Source organism: Pecten maximus, chromosome 9 (genome assembly GCF_902652985.1).
Source record: "Pecten maximus chromosome 9, xPecMax1.1, whole genome shotgun sequence".
In the NCBI taxonomy this organism is placed as follows: Eukaryota; Metazoa; Mollusca; class Bivalvia; order Pectinida; family Pectinidae; genus Pecten; species Pecten maximus.
Window position 1 is genome coordinate 19,735,060 of NC_047023.1, and position 16,082 is coordinate 19,751,141.

Here is a 16,082-nt window from a genome sequence, read left to right on the forward strand (position 1 = left end):
TGTCCCACAAATACACAAACAAAATCATCCACGTCCCACAAATACACAAACAAAATCAGCCGCGTCCCACAAAAACACAAACACAATCAACCACGTCCCACAAATATAACTTTGAATATAACAGAAAGCTTCTGACATTGTTGTACATTTCTCCTCTGTAACTTGTGAATATTTTGAGTGTAGAAATATACACTTGGTCAAACAGTATATGATGGGCCATGATAAAGATATGTGAGCAAATGTAATGTTATATCTGACAAGGGCAAGGAGAACACGGGTGTCTAAGTAAGGCAGGTATCACACAGTTTGTGTCAAAAACTCATCCTCCCAAGTGGATGCGGAATAAGTCATTCATAAGGCTATGATACAATTACATTTCACTTGTACAGGCATACACAGGTACATACACACACTCACTCACACACATATATATAGACACCTTTATGTGTTATTCAATACTTTGCCTTTCAGGTACGCAAGCTATATCAATATTCATCATCTGTGAAATAGCTGTCGTAATATTGGCACATACAGCTCAATTTAATCAAAAACATAATACAATATATCAATACAGTATATACTATTGTAAACACAGTGAAATCTGTCTTGTAAGATACCTTTACGAGCAAATCAATTAGTATACTGGTTGAATGAATTACTTACAGAATGTGAGATGAGGGCAGGTGTTTGATAACACAGGTATGGGATCAAACAGATTTCACTATTATAATACATTATTAAAACTATTCTCCTCTGATTTTTGGTTATAATACGATCAGCAACAAATACACACAAGGTTACTGGTAGGGTGGTAGGATTACCTAATCCTATATCCTTACCAGCCACATGTCCTGTCCATGTGATGGACACACAGGGTTACTGTTAGGGTAGAAGGATTACCTAATCCTATATCCTTACCAGCCACATGTCCTGTCCATGTGATGGACACACAGGGTTACTGGTAGGGTAGAAGGATTACCTAATCCTATATCCTTACCAGCCACATATCCTGTCCATGTGATGGAGACACATGGTTACTGGTAGGGTGGAAGGATTACCTTGTCTGATACCCTTACCGGTCATGTAATATAAGGTGTATGTTGTACTAACGATATGGTGTTAGCTGAATTCTCGTTGACTCCAGCTTTTCTACTGTACATTTTAGACTATAACAACTGCCTGAGTGTACTAAATGAAAGAAAAACTGAATGAATAATCAAAATATCTATGCCAAGATGACTACATGCATGCATACTCTTCGCTTTCAGATATCCAATTGATGCAAGATACTTTCATTGGAATTTTGAAAGGGAGATAATTAGTAAAGTGTCATGGTAACAATACACAATTGTACAGTCAAACCAAGCACACCATGACCATGTAACCATGACAACACTTGTACACATACAAACCAAGCACACCATGGCCATGTAACCATGACAACACTTGTACACATACAAACCAAGCACACCATGGTCATTTGACCATGACAACACTTGTACACATACAAACCAAGCACACCATGGCCATGTAACCATGACAATACTTGTACACATACAAACCAAGCACATCATGGTCATGTTACCATGACGACACACTATTGGGAGGTGTTATAACAAATAAATAATATCTCCCATAATAATACATTTCTATTGTAAATATCACAATATCTATTTAAATCATGAAAACAAATACCTTTAGTATATTAATGTACTTACACACATAAAAACTCTAATACTTAGGGTCTGTTAGACCATCTAGCTTAGACAAGTACAGAGGGAAAAATACATTACCTATCTAAGCTTTCTGTCTCACAGATTTATGTGAAATGCTAATATAAGTAACGTATAAATTGAAATCACCAAATAAAATGCAAGGAAATCTCTTATTAAAAATACCATATACATTGAAGCATCTGTCAGGAATCTACTATCACACAGTATAAGATTTCCTTTAAGTATCATGGTAAGTTAAATGTCATTTTGAGCTAGCCTTTCGTATTTGACTGATGGTGATAGTTTTTCATGTTGTATTCTATTCAGAGTTGTTTGATTGTTTCTGAGCATAAAGAAGATAACAGCAGCCAAAAGTATTATAACCAGAGCGATCACCACCACGACCACAGTCAGTATGACTGTAGCGTCCCCAAATCCTTTCTCACCTTTCTGGTTTTTAGCGGCGCCGACAATGCATTTACCTGAAACAGGTAAGTAATCGGGTGTATAACAATAGTGTTCTAAGACATAATTAGTATTATAAGTCCAACAGATATGGACATATCTCTATCAGGATATGTTGATTATGTAAAATTCAAATTATGAAACAAAAGAGGTAATAATATCAATACATTGTACATTGCTTCAAAAGCATATAGTTGCCAAGGTAACCGGGTTCACATTTCACAAATTGGGCCTGGTTCATGATATTGTTGGTCTAACTTTGAGTAGGTACTTGTGTTAATTAAAACTGAGAGTGTGTATACCTCTGTTGATGTCACATTTACAACAGCTGGTCGTGTCTTGGTTCGAGTCGACACAGCAGGATAAGCAGGCCTGTAGGTAAGGGTGGAACATCAGTGGACTGCGACACGAGTTACAGTCTGTTGCCCCCGGTCCGTGACACGTATCACAGTTCTTATGGCATGGTTTACAGGACTGCACAGATAAAGACAGATGGTTATCGTTGTGTATGCTTGTAGAGTAGCTCAAAGACAAAGACAGATGGTTATCATTGTGTATGTTTGTACCGTAGCTCAGACAATGGCATGGCATAGAAGCAAGATAAGGATGTCCCCTAATGAGCCTAACAAAACCTACCATAACAGCCCAGTCATAGAAGCTGCTGGTACTACAGGCGTTCTCCTGGAAACAGATACTGTTGGACATCCTGAAACCGTTCGCGCAGCTGTTACACACACCTACAAAACAGAAATCGATTAAGTTACATACACACCTACTAGTTTATATAGGAGATGCACAAAATACATTACAAACTTTGGTCACATTTGTGACATTCCCGATGGTTTGTTTACATGTGACACGTTACCTTGGTTACATTTGCGACATTCCCGATGGTTTGTTTACATGTGACACATTACCTTGTTTACGTGTGACACATTACCTTGGTAACATTTGCGACATTCCCGATGGTTTGTTTACATGTGACACATTACCTTGTTTACATGTGACACATTACCTTGTTTACGTGTGACACGTTACCTTGGTTACATTTGCGACATTCCCGATGGTTTGTTTATGTGTGACACGTTACCTTGGTTACATTTGCGACATTCACGATGGTTTGTTTACATGTGACACGTTACCTTGTTTACATGTGACACGTTACCTTGGTTACATTTGCGACATTCCCGATGGTTTGTTTACATGTGACACGTTACCTTGGTTACATTTGCGACATTCCCCATGGTTTGTTTACATGTGACACGTTACCTTGGTTACATTTGCGACATTCCCCATGGTTTGTTTACATGTGACACATTACCTTGGTAACATTTGCGACATTCCCGATGGTTTGTTTACATGTGACACGTTACCTTGGTTACATTTGCGACATTCCCGATGGTTTGTTTATGTGTGACATGTTACCTTGGTTACATTTGCGACATTCACGATGGTTTGTTTACATGTGACACGTTACCTTGGTTACATTTGCGACATTCCCCATGGTTTGTTTACATGTGACACATTACCTTGTTTACATGTGACACGTTACCTTGGTTACATTTGCGACATTCCCGATGGTTTGTTTACATGTGACACGTTACCTTGTTTACATGTGACACATTACCTTGTTTACATGTGACACGTTACCTTGGTTACATTTGCGACATTCCCGATGGTTTGTTTACATGTGACACGTTACCTTGGTTACATTTGCGACATTCCCGATGGTTTGTTTACATGTGACACATTACCTTGGTAACATGTGTGACATTCCCGATGGTTTGTTTACATGTGACACATTACCTTGGTAACATGTGTGACATTCCCGATGGTTTGTTTACATGTGACACATTACCTTGGTTACATGTGACATTCCCGATGGTTTGTTTACATGTGACACATTCCCGATGGTTTGTTACGTGAGACACATTACCTTGGTTACATGTGACACATTACCTTGGTTACATGTGACACATTACCTTGGTTACATGTGACACATTACCTTGGTTACATGTGACATTCCCGATGGTTTGTTACATGTGACACATTCCCGATGGTTTGTTACATGTGACATTCCCGATGGTTTGTTACGTGAGACACATTCCCGATGGTTTGTTACGTGTGACACATTACCTTGGTAACATGTGTGACATTCCCCATGGTTTGTTTACATGTGACACGTTACCTTGGTTACATTTGCGACATTCCCGATGGTTTGTTTACATGTGACACGTTACCTTGGTTACATTTGCGACATTCCCGATGGTTTGTTTACGTGGGACACATTCCCCATGGTTTGTTTACATGTGACACGTTACCTTGGTTACATTTGCGACATTCCCGATGGTTTGTTTACATGTGACACGTTACCTTGGTTACATTTGCGACATTCCCGATGGTTTGTTTACATGTGACACATTACCTTGTTTACGTGTGACACATTCCCGATGGTTTGTTTACGTGGGACACATTCCCCATGGTTTGTTTACATGTGACACGTTACCTTGGTTACATTTGCGACATTCCCGATGGTTTGTTTACATGTGACACGTTACCTTGGTTACATGTGACATTCCCGATGGTTTGTTTACATGTGACACGTTACCTTGGTTACATTTGCGACATTCCCGATGGTTTGTGATCTGTAGTACATGTGGTAGGTATCCTTTGTCACAGGTGTTAACACACCTGCCATTCTGGATATAGCTGTAAGGGATTTATAATTCAAAGTATAATACAGAGTATGAAAATGATTTTAATTTTTCAAATTATTTTCTTACTACATAACATAAAATATTTGATGTGTATAAACATTTGTTTCTTTTTGTGGTTGCTATGGATTTAGGAATATAAGTAACAAACATATTGTATGTATTATTGGTATATTATTGATGCATTGGCCAACCTCAAAAGTTTGTACCCACAAAATAATTTGAAAGCTCCAGTACACACAAATATTTCATGTTACACGGTATGTTACACCAATATACATAAGAGTGAAATGACCAGAGCACAGGTCAAACTGCTTTAACAAAAGTCTTATTTACCAGTTTATCTATTAGTCTTCAATTCTGATGAAACAAATGAAACATCCTATTTCAGCCATTTTCCTCTCCCCATTCATTTCAATTATCTCTGAAGTCACTCTCTGTTGATGTTTCCAAAAATTCCCCCATTGTCCCTCATTTCCCCACTGTACCCCATTCTCCAATTGTACCCCATTCTCCAATTGCACCTCATTCCCACATTGTACCTCACACCCACATTGTACCTCACTCCCACATTGTACCTCACTCCCACATTGTACCCCATTTCCCCATTGTATCTCATTTCCCCATTTGTACCCCATACCCCCACAGTACCTCACTCCAACATTGTACCTCATTTCCCCATTTGTACCCCATACCCCCACAGTACCTCACTCCAACATTGTACCTCATTTCCCCGTTTGTACCCCATACCCCCACAGTACCTCACTCCAACATTGTACCTCATTTCCCCATTTGTACCCCATTCCCCCATGGTACCCCATTCCCCCATTGTACCCCATTCTCCCATTGTACCTCACTCCAACATTGTACCTCATTTCCCCGTTTGTACCCCATACCCCCACAGTACCTCACTCCAACATTGTACCTCATTTCCCCGTTTGTACCCCATACCCCCACAGTACCTCACTCCAACATTGTACCTCATTTCCCCGTTTGTACCCCATACCCCCACAGTACCTCATTCCCACATTGTACCCATTCCCCCCTTGTACCCCATACCTTGATAATATACTTATAATCTGACAATGTTTTCTGGTAGTTTATGGGAATTATCTAATCAGAATCCTGTAAACATACTTAAAGCTGTTTTTGCAGTAGATGCATTTTCCCGGCCCATCACAGATACGACAGCCTGAGTCACATGCCTTGCAATGTCCCCTGTTCTTGTATGTACCTGAAACATCATACAACATCTTAGTATCCAATAATGTTCTTTAACATCATGAGATGATAAACACAATCAATAAATACTATTTATTAATAGTAACGATAAGAGACAGAGAGGTAAAGTGATCAATATTAGTATGATTCTTAGATCATGTACGGAAGGACAGAAGGATGAACAATATACGGAAAGGACAGAAGGACAAATAATGTACGGAAGGACAGAAGGACGAATAATGTATGGAAGGACAGAAGAATGAACAATATACCGAAGGACAGAAGGATGAACAGACGACCAGACACTGCATAACAAAGTCTCTAGTGTAGGGAGTTCCCTTATAGTAGAGAGGATTTGTACATAAGTACAATAGTGTAGTTTAGGGAATAGAGGATTTGTACATAAGTACAATAGTGTAGTATAGGGAATAGAGGATTTGTACATAAGTACAATAGTGTAGTTTAGGGAATAGAGGATTTGTACATAAGTACAGTAGTGTAGTTTAGGGAATAGAGGATTTGTACATAAGTACAATAGTGCAGTATAGGGAATAGAGGATTTGTAAGGAAGAAGTATCAAACTCAAGCTTTTTGACTTACAGCGACTGGGATGCCACGAGTATTCCTTGATAAATGATGATGAAAGAGATGACGCGCGAAACGGTGTCATGGCCCGATGGTTTTACAGTGTAACTGGGGTTAGTTGGGTACAAAACAAAACTGCCAGTACTTATTCCTAGACACCTGATACTTATTACAGAAATAACTCTAGAAATATATATAATAAAAAAATATGACTCTGAAATAAATACATTTCATCTCTTTGTTCCAATAAACACAACTTAATTTGTACAGAATACTGAAAATAAGAAAGAACTTACCTTCAGGACAGAGTTTCGGTGGTAGTACACATTTGTTGTCTTTAAGCACCATGCCAGCTACACACCTAAGGCAGTGACTGGCCGTATCTTCACATAATTCACACTGCTGGGCACACCTACGACACACGGTGGACGTACCAACTGCCAGGAAGAAAGTGTCAGGAAAATCACCAACAGATCAAAATGACATTGAATCATCAATAAATATTTTTTGTATCATTCAAATATTCTGTGACATCAAATGCAGTATATTTTATAAATGATGTTACATTAAGTTTTATAAGAAACATTTTCTTTGAAAGTTATAATTATTTTTATTATTTCAGTGACAGAAAATGAGCAAATTATTGGTCATCTTTTTAAAGCTAAATATTTTTTTGTAAAAAAAATTCAAGATTTTATTTATTTTAAGTGTTATCCCACAATTTCTTTGGTAAATATTTCACATGTTGGAAGGATGCGATACACCTGTAAAATTTCAGCTGTATTTGAGTTACTTACCTCTGAAGTAGCCTGGGGGACAGGAGGTGACACATGTGCCTTCATTCTCTATAGACATCATACCCCCCTTACACTGTTGACAGTGCTCCCTAGAGCCAGACACAGTTATACAGTACTGGCAGTTATCACTGCACGGCACACACAAGTCACGGTCCGCTCGGTAGGCTGTCGGGCAACTTTGTACACAGGGGCTGCAATAAGGGGAGATAATCATATATCAAAATTAAATCTATGATTAATCAAATTTTTAAGAAAAAAAAGAAGAGAGGTAGATCAAAAATTATGATACAAGAAAATTTTTGAGAGAAAATCATTGCGATAGATTAAACTAACCCATTTTGGATCCTGTAGAATTTACAGCGAGTACAGTCTTCTGGGTTGGGGCCAGTACACGTATCCACACACTGAGAGTGACATGTCTGTAAAGTATAAAATATTAAATAGTACAAAATTTCTCGATTTGTGTATTAATCATGTTTACCTGATAACCATCAATTTTATCATATTATAGGTCTACTGTATTGTCTATGTAGTATAGGTCTACTGTATTGTCTATGTAGTATAGGTCTACTGTATTGTCTATGTAGTATAGGTCTACTGTATTGTCTATGTAGTATAGGTCTACTGTATTGTCTATGTAGTATAGGTCTACTGTATTGTCTATGTAGTATAGGTCTACTGTATTGTCTATGTAGTATAGGTCTACTGTATTGTCTATGTAGTATAGGTCTACTGTATTGTCTATGTAGTATAGGTCTACTGTATTGTCTATGTAGTATAGGTCTACTGTATTGTCTATGTAGTATAGGTCTACTGTATTGTCTATGTAGTATAGGTCTACTGTATTGTCTATGTAGTATAGGTCTACTGTATTGTCTATGTAGTAAAGGTCTACTGTATTGTCTATGTAGTATAGGTCTACTGTATTGTCTATGTAGTATAGGTCTACTGTATTGTCTATGTAGTATAGGTCTACTGTATTGTCTATGTAGTATAGGTCTACTGTATTGTCTATGTAGTATAGGTCTACTGTATTGTCTATGTAGTATAGGTCTACTGTATTGTCTATGTAGTATAGGTCTACTGTATTGTCTATGTAGTATAGGTCTACTGTATTGTCTATGTAGTATAGGTCTACTGTATTGTCTATGTAGTATAGACCTACTGTATTGTCTATGTAGTATAGGTCTACTGTATTGTCTATGTAGTATAGGTCTACTGTATTGTCTATGTAGCCAGGTAACCACAGGAATGTCTTGAAATGATGGACAAAGTAAACCTACTATATAAAAGTATATCTGGGTTATTGATGTTTATGTTAATAGTTATACCAAACACATGTTTATCTTGAGTCAGCAAGTAGAGACCATTTCTTATGGTTATCATTCACATAAATCCTTAAACCAAAATGAAGAGAATGAATTAAAGAAGGAACCAAACATCTACCTATAAAATACAAACAGAATGGTCGTCATGGCCACTCACAGAAAACAGATAAAATACCTGTATTGTAACTATGATCTCCATTAAAATATCTACTTTTCTTGTGTAATATTCATACCATATGTATAGAACCTTTACTTATTCAGAAGGAATATCTTATACTAAGCATTTGGAATACTAACATACATTGTCATTAGAATATAATCATGTAATTATACCCCGTATACCCCGTGTGGAAGGTTAAAACAGCAGTTAATATTTCCTAGTTTTGTGGATCACCAGAGACAATGTACTTACACATGTGTGTGACCGTTGAGAATTCTGTACTTACATATGTGTGTGACTGTGAAGACTCTGTACTTACACATGTTTGTGACAGTTGAGACTCTGTACTTACACATGTGTGTGACCTGTGATATTGTACTTACATATGTGGGTGTGACCTGTGATACTGTACTTACATATGTGGGTGTGACCGGTGATATTGTACTTACATATGTGGGTGTGACCGGTGGTACTGTACTTACATATGTGGGTGTGACGGTGATATTGTACTTACATATGTGGGTGTGACCGGTGATACTGTACTTACATATGTGGGTGTGACTGGTGATATTGTACTTACATATGTGGGTGTGACCGGTAATACTGTACTTACATGTGTGGGTGTGACCGGTGATACTGTACTTACATATGTGGGTGTGACTGGTGATACTGTACTTACATATGTGGGTGTGACCGGTGATATTGTACTTACATATGTGGGTGTGACCGGTGATACTGTACTTACATATGTGGGTGTGACCGGTGATACTGTACTTACATATGTGGGTGTGACCGGTGATACTGTACTTACATATGTGAGTGTGACCGGTGATACTGTACTTACATATGTGGGTGTGACCGGTGGTACTGTACTTACATATGTGGGTGTGACTGGTGATACTGTACTTACATATGTGGGTGTGACCGGTGATACTGTACTTACATACGTGGGTGTGACCGGTGATACTGTACTTACATACGTGGGTGTGACCGGTGATACTGTACTTACATATGTGGGTGTGACCTGTGATACTGTACTTACATATGTGGGTGTGACCTGTGATATTGTACTTACATATGTGGGTGTGACCGGTGATACTGTACTTACATATGTGGGTGTGACCGGTGATACTGTACTTACATATGTGGGTGTGACCGGTGATACTGTACTTACATATGTGGGTGTGACTGGTGATACTGTCTCCTTGAGATTGACAGGTTTGTCTTGTGTACCATACAACACCAACTCCCATTTGATGAGTGTCCCTATAACATCAATCCCAATTTATCAGTCCAGGAGTATAAGTACCTCAGTCCAGAAATATCAGTAATACAAATTAAAAAAAAAAAAGATCATATTTTCATCATTTAATTTTTTTTTAATTTTTATTTTTCTTCTGATCACAGAAGGATCTCTGTGCACCTTCTACCTTGCTTTCCTTTCTTATATTTGCTTTGGGAATAAAACATAAAAGGTAAAATTTCTATTATTCAATTTCAAAAGTCTATTATCTATGCAGGTGTTTATACAATGGAGGAGATGGAATGATACAGGGTGGCACTATATCCTCCCACAAACATGGCCAGTCTGTTATTCCTAGTTCTGATCCGAAATCCAAAGCTTGAAGCAGCACTGCTGATAAAACACTCACCTTGCTGAGCAGTGCCACCATATGGGTTTAACTGGTCCACGATCCGTAGAGTCCAGCTCCCAGCCGGGTTTTCCTCCCAGAAATGTACAGATAGAAATTCCCAGCCGTTAAAACCACCATCACTCATATCACGGTTCCTCTTGGGCAGCAGTGTAGAATTGGTCCCACTCGGAGAGATTAAGTGAATTGTGAGATCGCCCCGGCGTTTGTATTTAAGGGAAATTTTAACATGGACATGCTCAAGGTAACGGATTTCATTTGCTGAGCGAGCACAGCCATCAGTAGTTATCTGGTTTTCAAACATGCTGTACTTGTACAATGGTCTGGAGAGAAATAAAACATTTATCAGAAATAAAATCCCTGCACAACCTGACATGTAGCAGAACTCAGATTTCTCCTACACCACTGTAATACATTTACACTGTAGTAGTGTTGACAATTGTTTTAGCCATCAACTTATATTAGATCAAAATGTGTGTACTGAGTAAATAATCAAATAGCACTAGTAAACTGCTACAGAAATGGACAACTTGGCACAAATTTTGGCAACACGAACATGGAATTCTAAAAAAACAATGTGTATTTACAAATTCCGGCAAGAAGAACAGTAAATTCTAAAAAAAAATTACGTAAATTCTTAACTGTTTGCCTGCCGTGTAAATTATGAACATGTAATTTCTTCTCAGATAACATAATTGTAATGTGGCTGAATTCTGGTTTCAAGTTCAAAGTATGCTATATATATTTAAAAAATTTGTGTACGACATCATCATCTGTTCTAAATTAAATCAGTTTTCACTTTAAAATCATTTGTTAAACCAGTTACATTTCAATCCATGACTTCAAAGCAGTCACTAATTACACTGTCAATTACATCTGCTGCATAAAGCATCAGTAAATCTCATGCACAACTATAGTTCAAAGTTCATATTTTATCTTTGCGTAAGCTTGCAGATGTACCCCTTGAAAATTTATTCTGACCAAAAGTGTGAATGGTGTTAAGTCTATTTAGTTATACATACGCATTTTGTTTGGACCCATTAATGGTACAAGTATGTTGACTGGGTACAGTGGTCCATCGCTCGGCAAGGGATACCATCTGTGTGGCATTCATCAAACCATAACCATATCTTAGACTCACTGCAAAAACAACAGAGAATTCAGACCGTAATTCTAACTCAGTGGCATTCATCAGACCATAACCATATCAGAATTAGACTCATCAGACCATAACAATATCTTAGACTCCCTGCAAAAACAACATGAGAATTCATACAAAGTAACGAAACCATAATTCTAACTCAAAATCAAGAAAAAAGGGACAAAATATAAACAAATATATAAATTTGTATGGAGACACCTGAAAAAATGGAGACACCTGAACAAGTACACGGAGAATAAGACCAGGTGTTCCGGAAGAGTAAGCATCCTCATCTTCATCAGCGAAACAAACAAAAATTGGTACTGTTAAGGGTATTTCATGACATAGCTCATATTCAAATTTAGAAAGAAGAAAGCATATGTACTAATATAGCTTTTCCTTTATTTTGATATTTATCTTGCCCAGAAGACAGTGTATTTATAACTCTGGTACATACTAGCTACAATATACCCCTCAGCTAGAGGTAACATTTCTTTAGCTCGATTTGTGAAGTATAAGAGTAGTAAGCCAGAGGTCCCAGGTTTAATCCCTATTGGAGGCAGTGATATATGATTTGTAATGATCTCTGTTACATATTGAATTCAGATGTATTTCTCCATATTTAGAGTATGCTAGAAAGAATTGGCAACAACTTAATCATATTTCCATAACAATACTGGCCTCATTACAGTACTGTAGCAATACACTGTCACAAGATGAGCCTAAATACATAGCAGTTTACTCCAAGAATATTTTATAAATTTCCTAGATATAATATTGGAAAAGTTAAGAACCCTGTATCTGTGACAATTCCCCCAACTAATGGGATACAGACCAAAATAGTCCATAAATGCCTGACACTCACCTTTCCTGCCCATGCCGTTGACACGCCATTGTCCGTCTACCATGGGTTCCGGGTTAGCAGACAGCAATGTAATGTACTGAACATCTCTCCATGTCAGGTTTGGACTAGCAAAGACATGTCATATGAAAAAATTAGCAAATCATCTTTTATTTTTTAAAACATCATATTTATTCGCAAAATTGCAATTAATGTATGATTTTACTGTGAGATAGCCACAATGTATCTTAACAGCAGGAAACCCAATGAATGATAAAAGTCTAGCAGATGTTATTCACAAACATGACAATGGGATTTCTTATTGTAAAGAGATTCTACCTACTCCAAAGTCCACCGATTAGAGATTATAAATATAATTCCTACTACTTACTTGGCCTCCAGGGCCAGAGCGACCAGACCAGCAGCCAGAGGGGCGGAGGCTGACGTCCCTGTGTGAGTCTCCGTACAGCTTTTGCGGAGATCGGTGGTTATCTATAATGTACCATAGAAAATATTAGTTCAGATCTAAAACCAATTTATAATTATCGGCTACGAAAATTTACATCCAGTGAAAACATGCCAAAACTGAAATAGCATTGAAATAGTTGGGATGTTGGCTGAGGAAATGATAGTACACAGTTAAGACATGTGACATATGAGAACACAGTGTAATACCACTACTCTGTGAGACAGATAACTGAGTAGGGTCAGGTGACTTACGATCTGTCGTTCATCAGGGGCCCCACTACTATAGGTCGTAGCTAGGGTGGAAGAGCATTCCTCTAGGTACCAGGGCTTGCCACCATTTTGGGAGGTACTGCTAATGGACAGGGTATATATACTGTTTGTGTAGCCATCACAACTACAGCTGTCCTCTGCTCGTCCACCATTACCGGATGCCCACATAAAAATGTTGCCTTTCTTGCCTCTTCCCTATGGAATAAATATATATATAGACGGTAAATCTCACTTACAGTGTAAATATATATAGAGGGTACAGTAGACAGTAAATCTCACAGTGTAAATATATATACAGACAGTGGCCAGGAGACAATAAATCTTATCAATCCTGCTTCACACAACAAATTCAATGTACATATTGTAATAGAGCAGATATTAAATATTCAAGGTTTTGAAAAAAATCTGTTATATTAAATAATTAATTAATGAAAACAGCTACAATGTATAACATTTCTAACTGTGTTATATTTCTTTAACAAATCTCACATACTTAGTTAACACCCATCTCAGTGAAGTAAGTAAATGAATTCAGCCAAGATGAATGTCTAATCATGTTTGGTTTGCCTACTTACACTTTTTATGCCCTCTTCAAAGGACTTCTTGGCAAGAGGCCCGGGTCCATCGACCACGCGACCATCATCGTCTGGCCCCCAACTCGCCGAGTAGATATCTACATGGGTATGGTTGTGACTGAGGGAGTCCGCCTCCACCTTGTCGTACACCTTGCCATCCAGCATACGTACGCCTATATATATAAAATATATACATGTATATAACAATATACGATTACCTATATAACATACGTATACCTATAAAATATACAATAACCCATATAAAATATGTATGCCTATAAAATATAAGATTACTTATATAACATAGGTACGCCTATGAAATATACAAATACCTATATGACATACATATGCCTATGAAATATACGAATACCTATATAACATACGTACGTATGCCTATAAAAAATACGAATACCTATATAACATATGTACATATGCCTATAAAATATACAAATACCTATATAACATACGTATGCATGCCTATAAAATATATGAATACCTATATAACATACATATGCCTATGAAATATACGAATACCTATATAACATACGTATGTATGCCTATGAAATATATGAATACCTATATAACATACATATGCCTATGAAATATACGAATACCTATATAACATACGTACGTATGCCTATAAAATATACGAATACCTATATAACATACGTACGTATGCCTATAAAATATACGAATACCTATACAGAGCAACCCCCTTATTTGCATAGCCCTTTTTCCATGACAAAATATGCAAATAACCGGAGTATTCGTATAGGCGGAGTTGGGTTTTGGCCCCTCTTATACACTATGTAGATCGTCAGGTAGGTACTCAAAATGGGCGCTATATGATTGTTTACGCTATTTGCATTAAAACTATAATAAAAAAAAACATTATTTAAAATATAAGAGTAAATACGAAATAAATGGGTTGTTATTCTTTGTAAATGTACAAATATTTGCATATACTTCATCGTTTTCTACTTGTCACTCCAAGTCTGTGGGTCCGATATCGGTCACACACGCATGGGTTGGCACTACGATGTACAATGTGATCGTTTCAATTAACATCCATTATCGTCTCGACTCGTACTATTAAATAACGATACATATACTACAACGCTATATAAAATCACATTACCTATATAAATAACACGCCTATATAATATACGATTACCTATATAACATACGTACACCTATATAATATACGATACCTATTTAACATATGTACGCCTATATAATATACGATTACCTATATAACATACACACGCCTATATAATATACGATTACCTATATAACATACGTATGCCTATAAAATATATGAATACCTATATAACATACATATCCCTATGAAATATACGAATACCTATATAACATACACACGCCTATAAAATATACGATTACCTATATAACATACACACGCCTATATAATATACGATTACCTATATAACATACACACGCCTATATAATATACGATTACCTATATAACATACACACGCCTATATAATATACGATTACCTATATAACATACACACGCCTATATAATATATATTCCTTCCTGCTGAGACATGGTTTAAAGTCTAAAACTAAACGTACTGTTTTCATTGACCTCATCAACATGAATGGATAGATGTAACAATTTAATATCATTGACCTCATCAACATGAATGGATAGATGTAACAATTTAATATTAATCAAATACCGCCAAATATCTCCACACTGAAAGGTGAGGAGGGGAGAGAATAACAACAGCCCAGAACATATACAGATAAATAAATGACATCATCACGAACACTTTCAGTGTATAAGGGGTGTCCCTAAATCAGCACAGTGACCTGTGTTAGAGTAGAGATTGACAAAGGTGAGATACAAGGTTTTGTACCTGAGTCACCTCTCTAATTGGAGACACAAATGACAATTATAGAAACAAGACTCTTTAATATGTAAATTTTATGTAGATGAGTATAGGTGTTACAATGTAAATATCAGATAATTATAAGTTTAAAGGTTTCTAAGGACAGCTAAGGGCAGTGCCATTATGGTAACTATGTCACTGATCAGATGGGAACTGTATATTGTAATACCGTATTTATCCTCAAACAAGCCTCCTCCCTTAATGTAAATGGTTTAGTATTGTATTTATCCTCAAACA

General features: G+C 37.0%; 1 protein-coding gene across 1 annotated transcript in view; it reads right to left on the reverse strand.

Annotated features, from left to right (window-relative positions):
- LOC117335127 (proprotein convertase subtilisin/kexin type 4-like) overlaps window positions 1–16,082 on the reverse strand; it is a 78,803-nt gene that overhangs the window by 8,135 nt on the left and 54,586 nt on the right. Inside the window, exons 7-21 of the mRNA XM_033895057.1 lie at window positions 13,933–14,105; window positions 13,340–13,552; window positions 13,011–13,111; window positions 12,644–12,747; window positions 11,660–11,777; window positions 10,638–10,960; window positions 10,160–10,251; window positions 7,831–7,916; window positions 7,498–7,688; window positions 6,997–7,137; window positions 6,032–6,128; window positions 4,789–4,889; window positions 2,817–2,917; window positions 2,483–2,654; window positions 2,162–2,197 (exon numbers count right to left, since the gene is read on the reverse strand). Of these exons, the coding sequence (XP_033750948.1) occupies window positions 2,162–2,197; window positions 2,483–2,654; window positions 2,817–2,917; window positions 4,789–4,889; window positions 6,032–6,128; window positions 6,997–7,137; window positions 7,498–7,688; window positions 7,831–7,916; window positions 10,160–10,251; window positions 10,638–10,960; window positions 11,660–11,777; window positions 12,644–12,747; window positions 13,011–13,111; window positions 13,340–13,552; window positions 13,933–14,105 (2,049 nt within the window). The remainder of the gene's footprint in view (window positions 1–2,161; window positions 2,198–2,482; window positions 2,655–2,816; window positions 2,918–4,788; window positions 4,890–6,031; window positions 6,129–6,996; window positions 7,138–7,497; window positions 7,689–7,830; window positions 7,917–10,159; window positions 10,252–10,637; window positions 10,961–11,659; window positions 11,778–12,643; window positions 12,748–13,010; window positions 13,112–13,339; window positions 13,553–13,932; window positions 14,106–16,082) is intronic.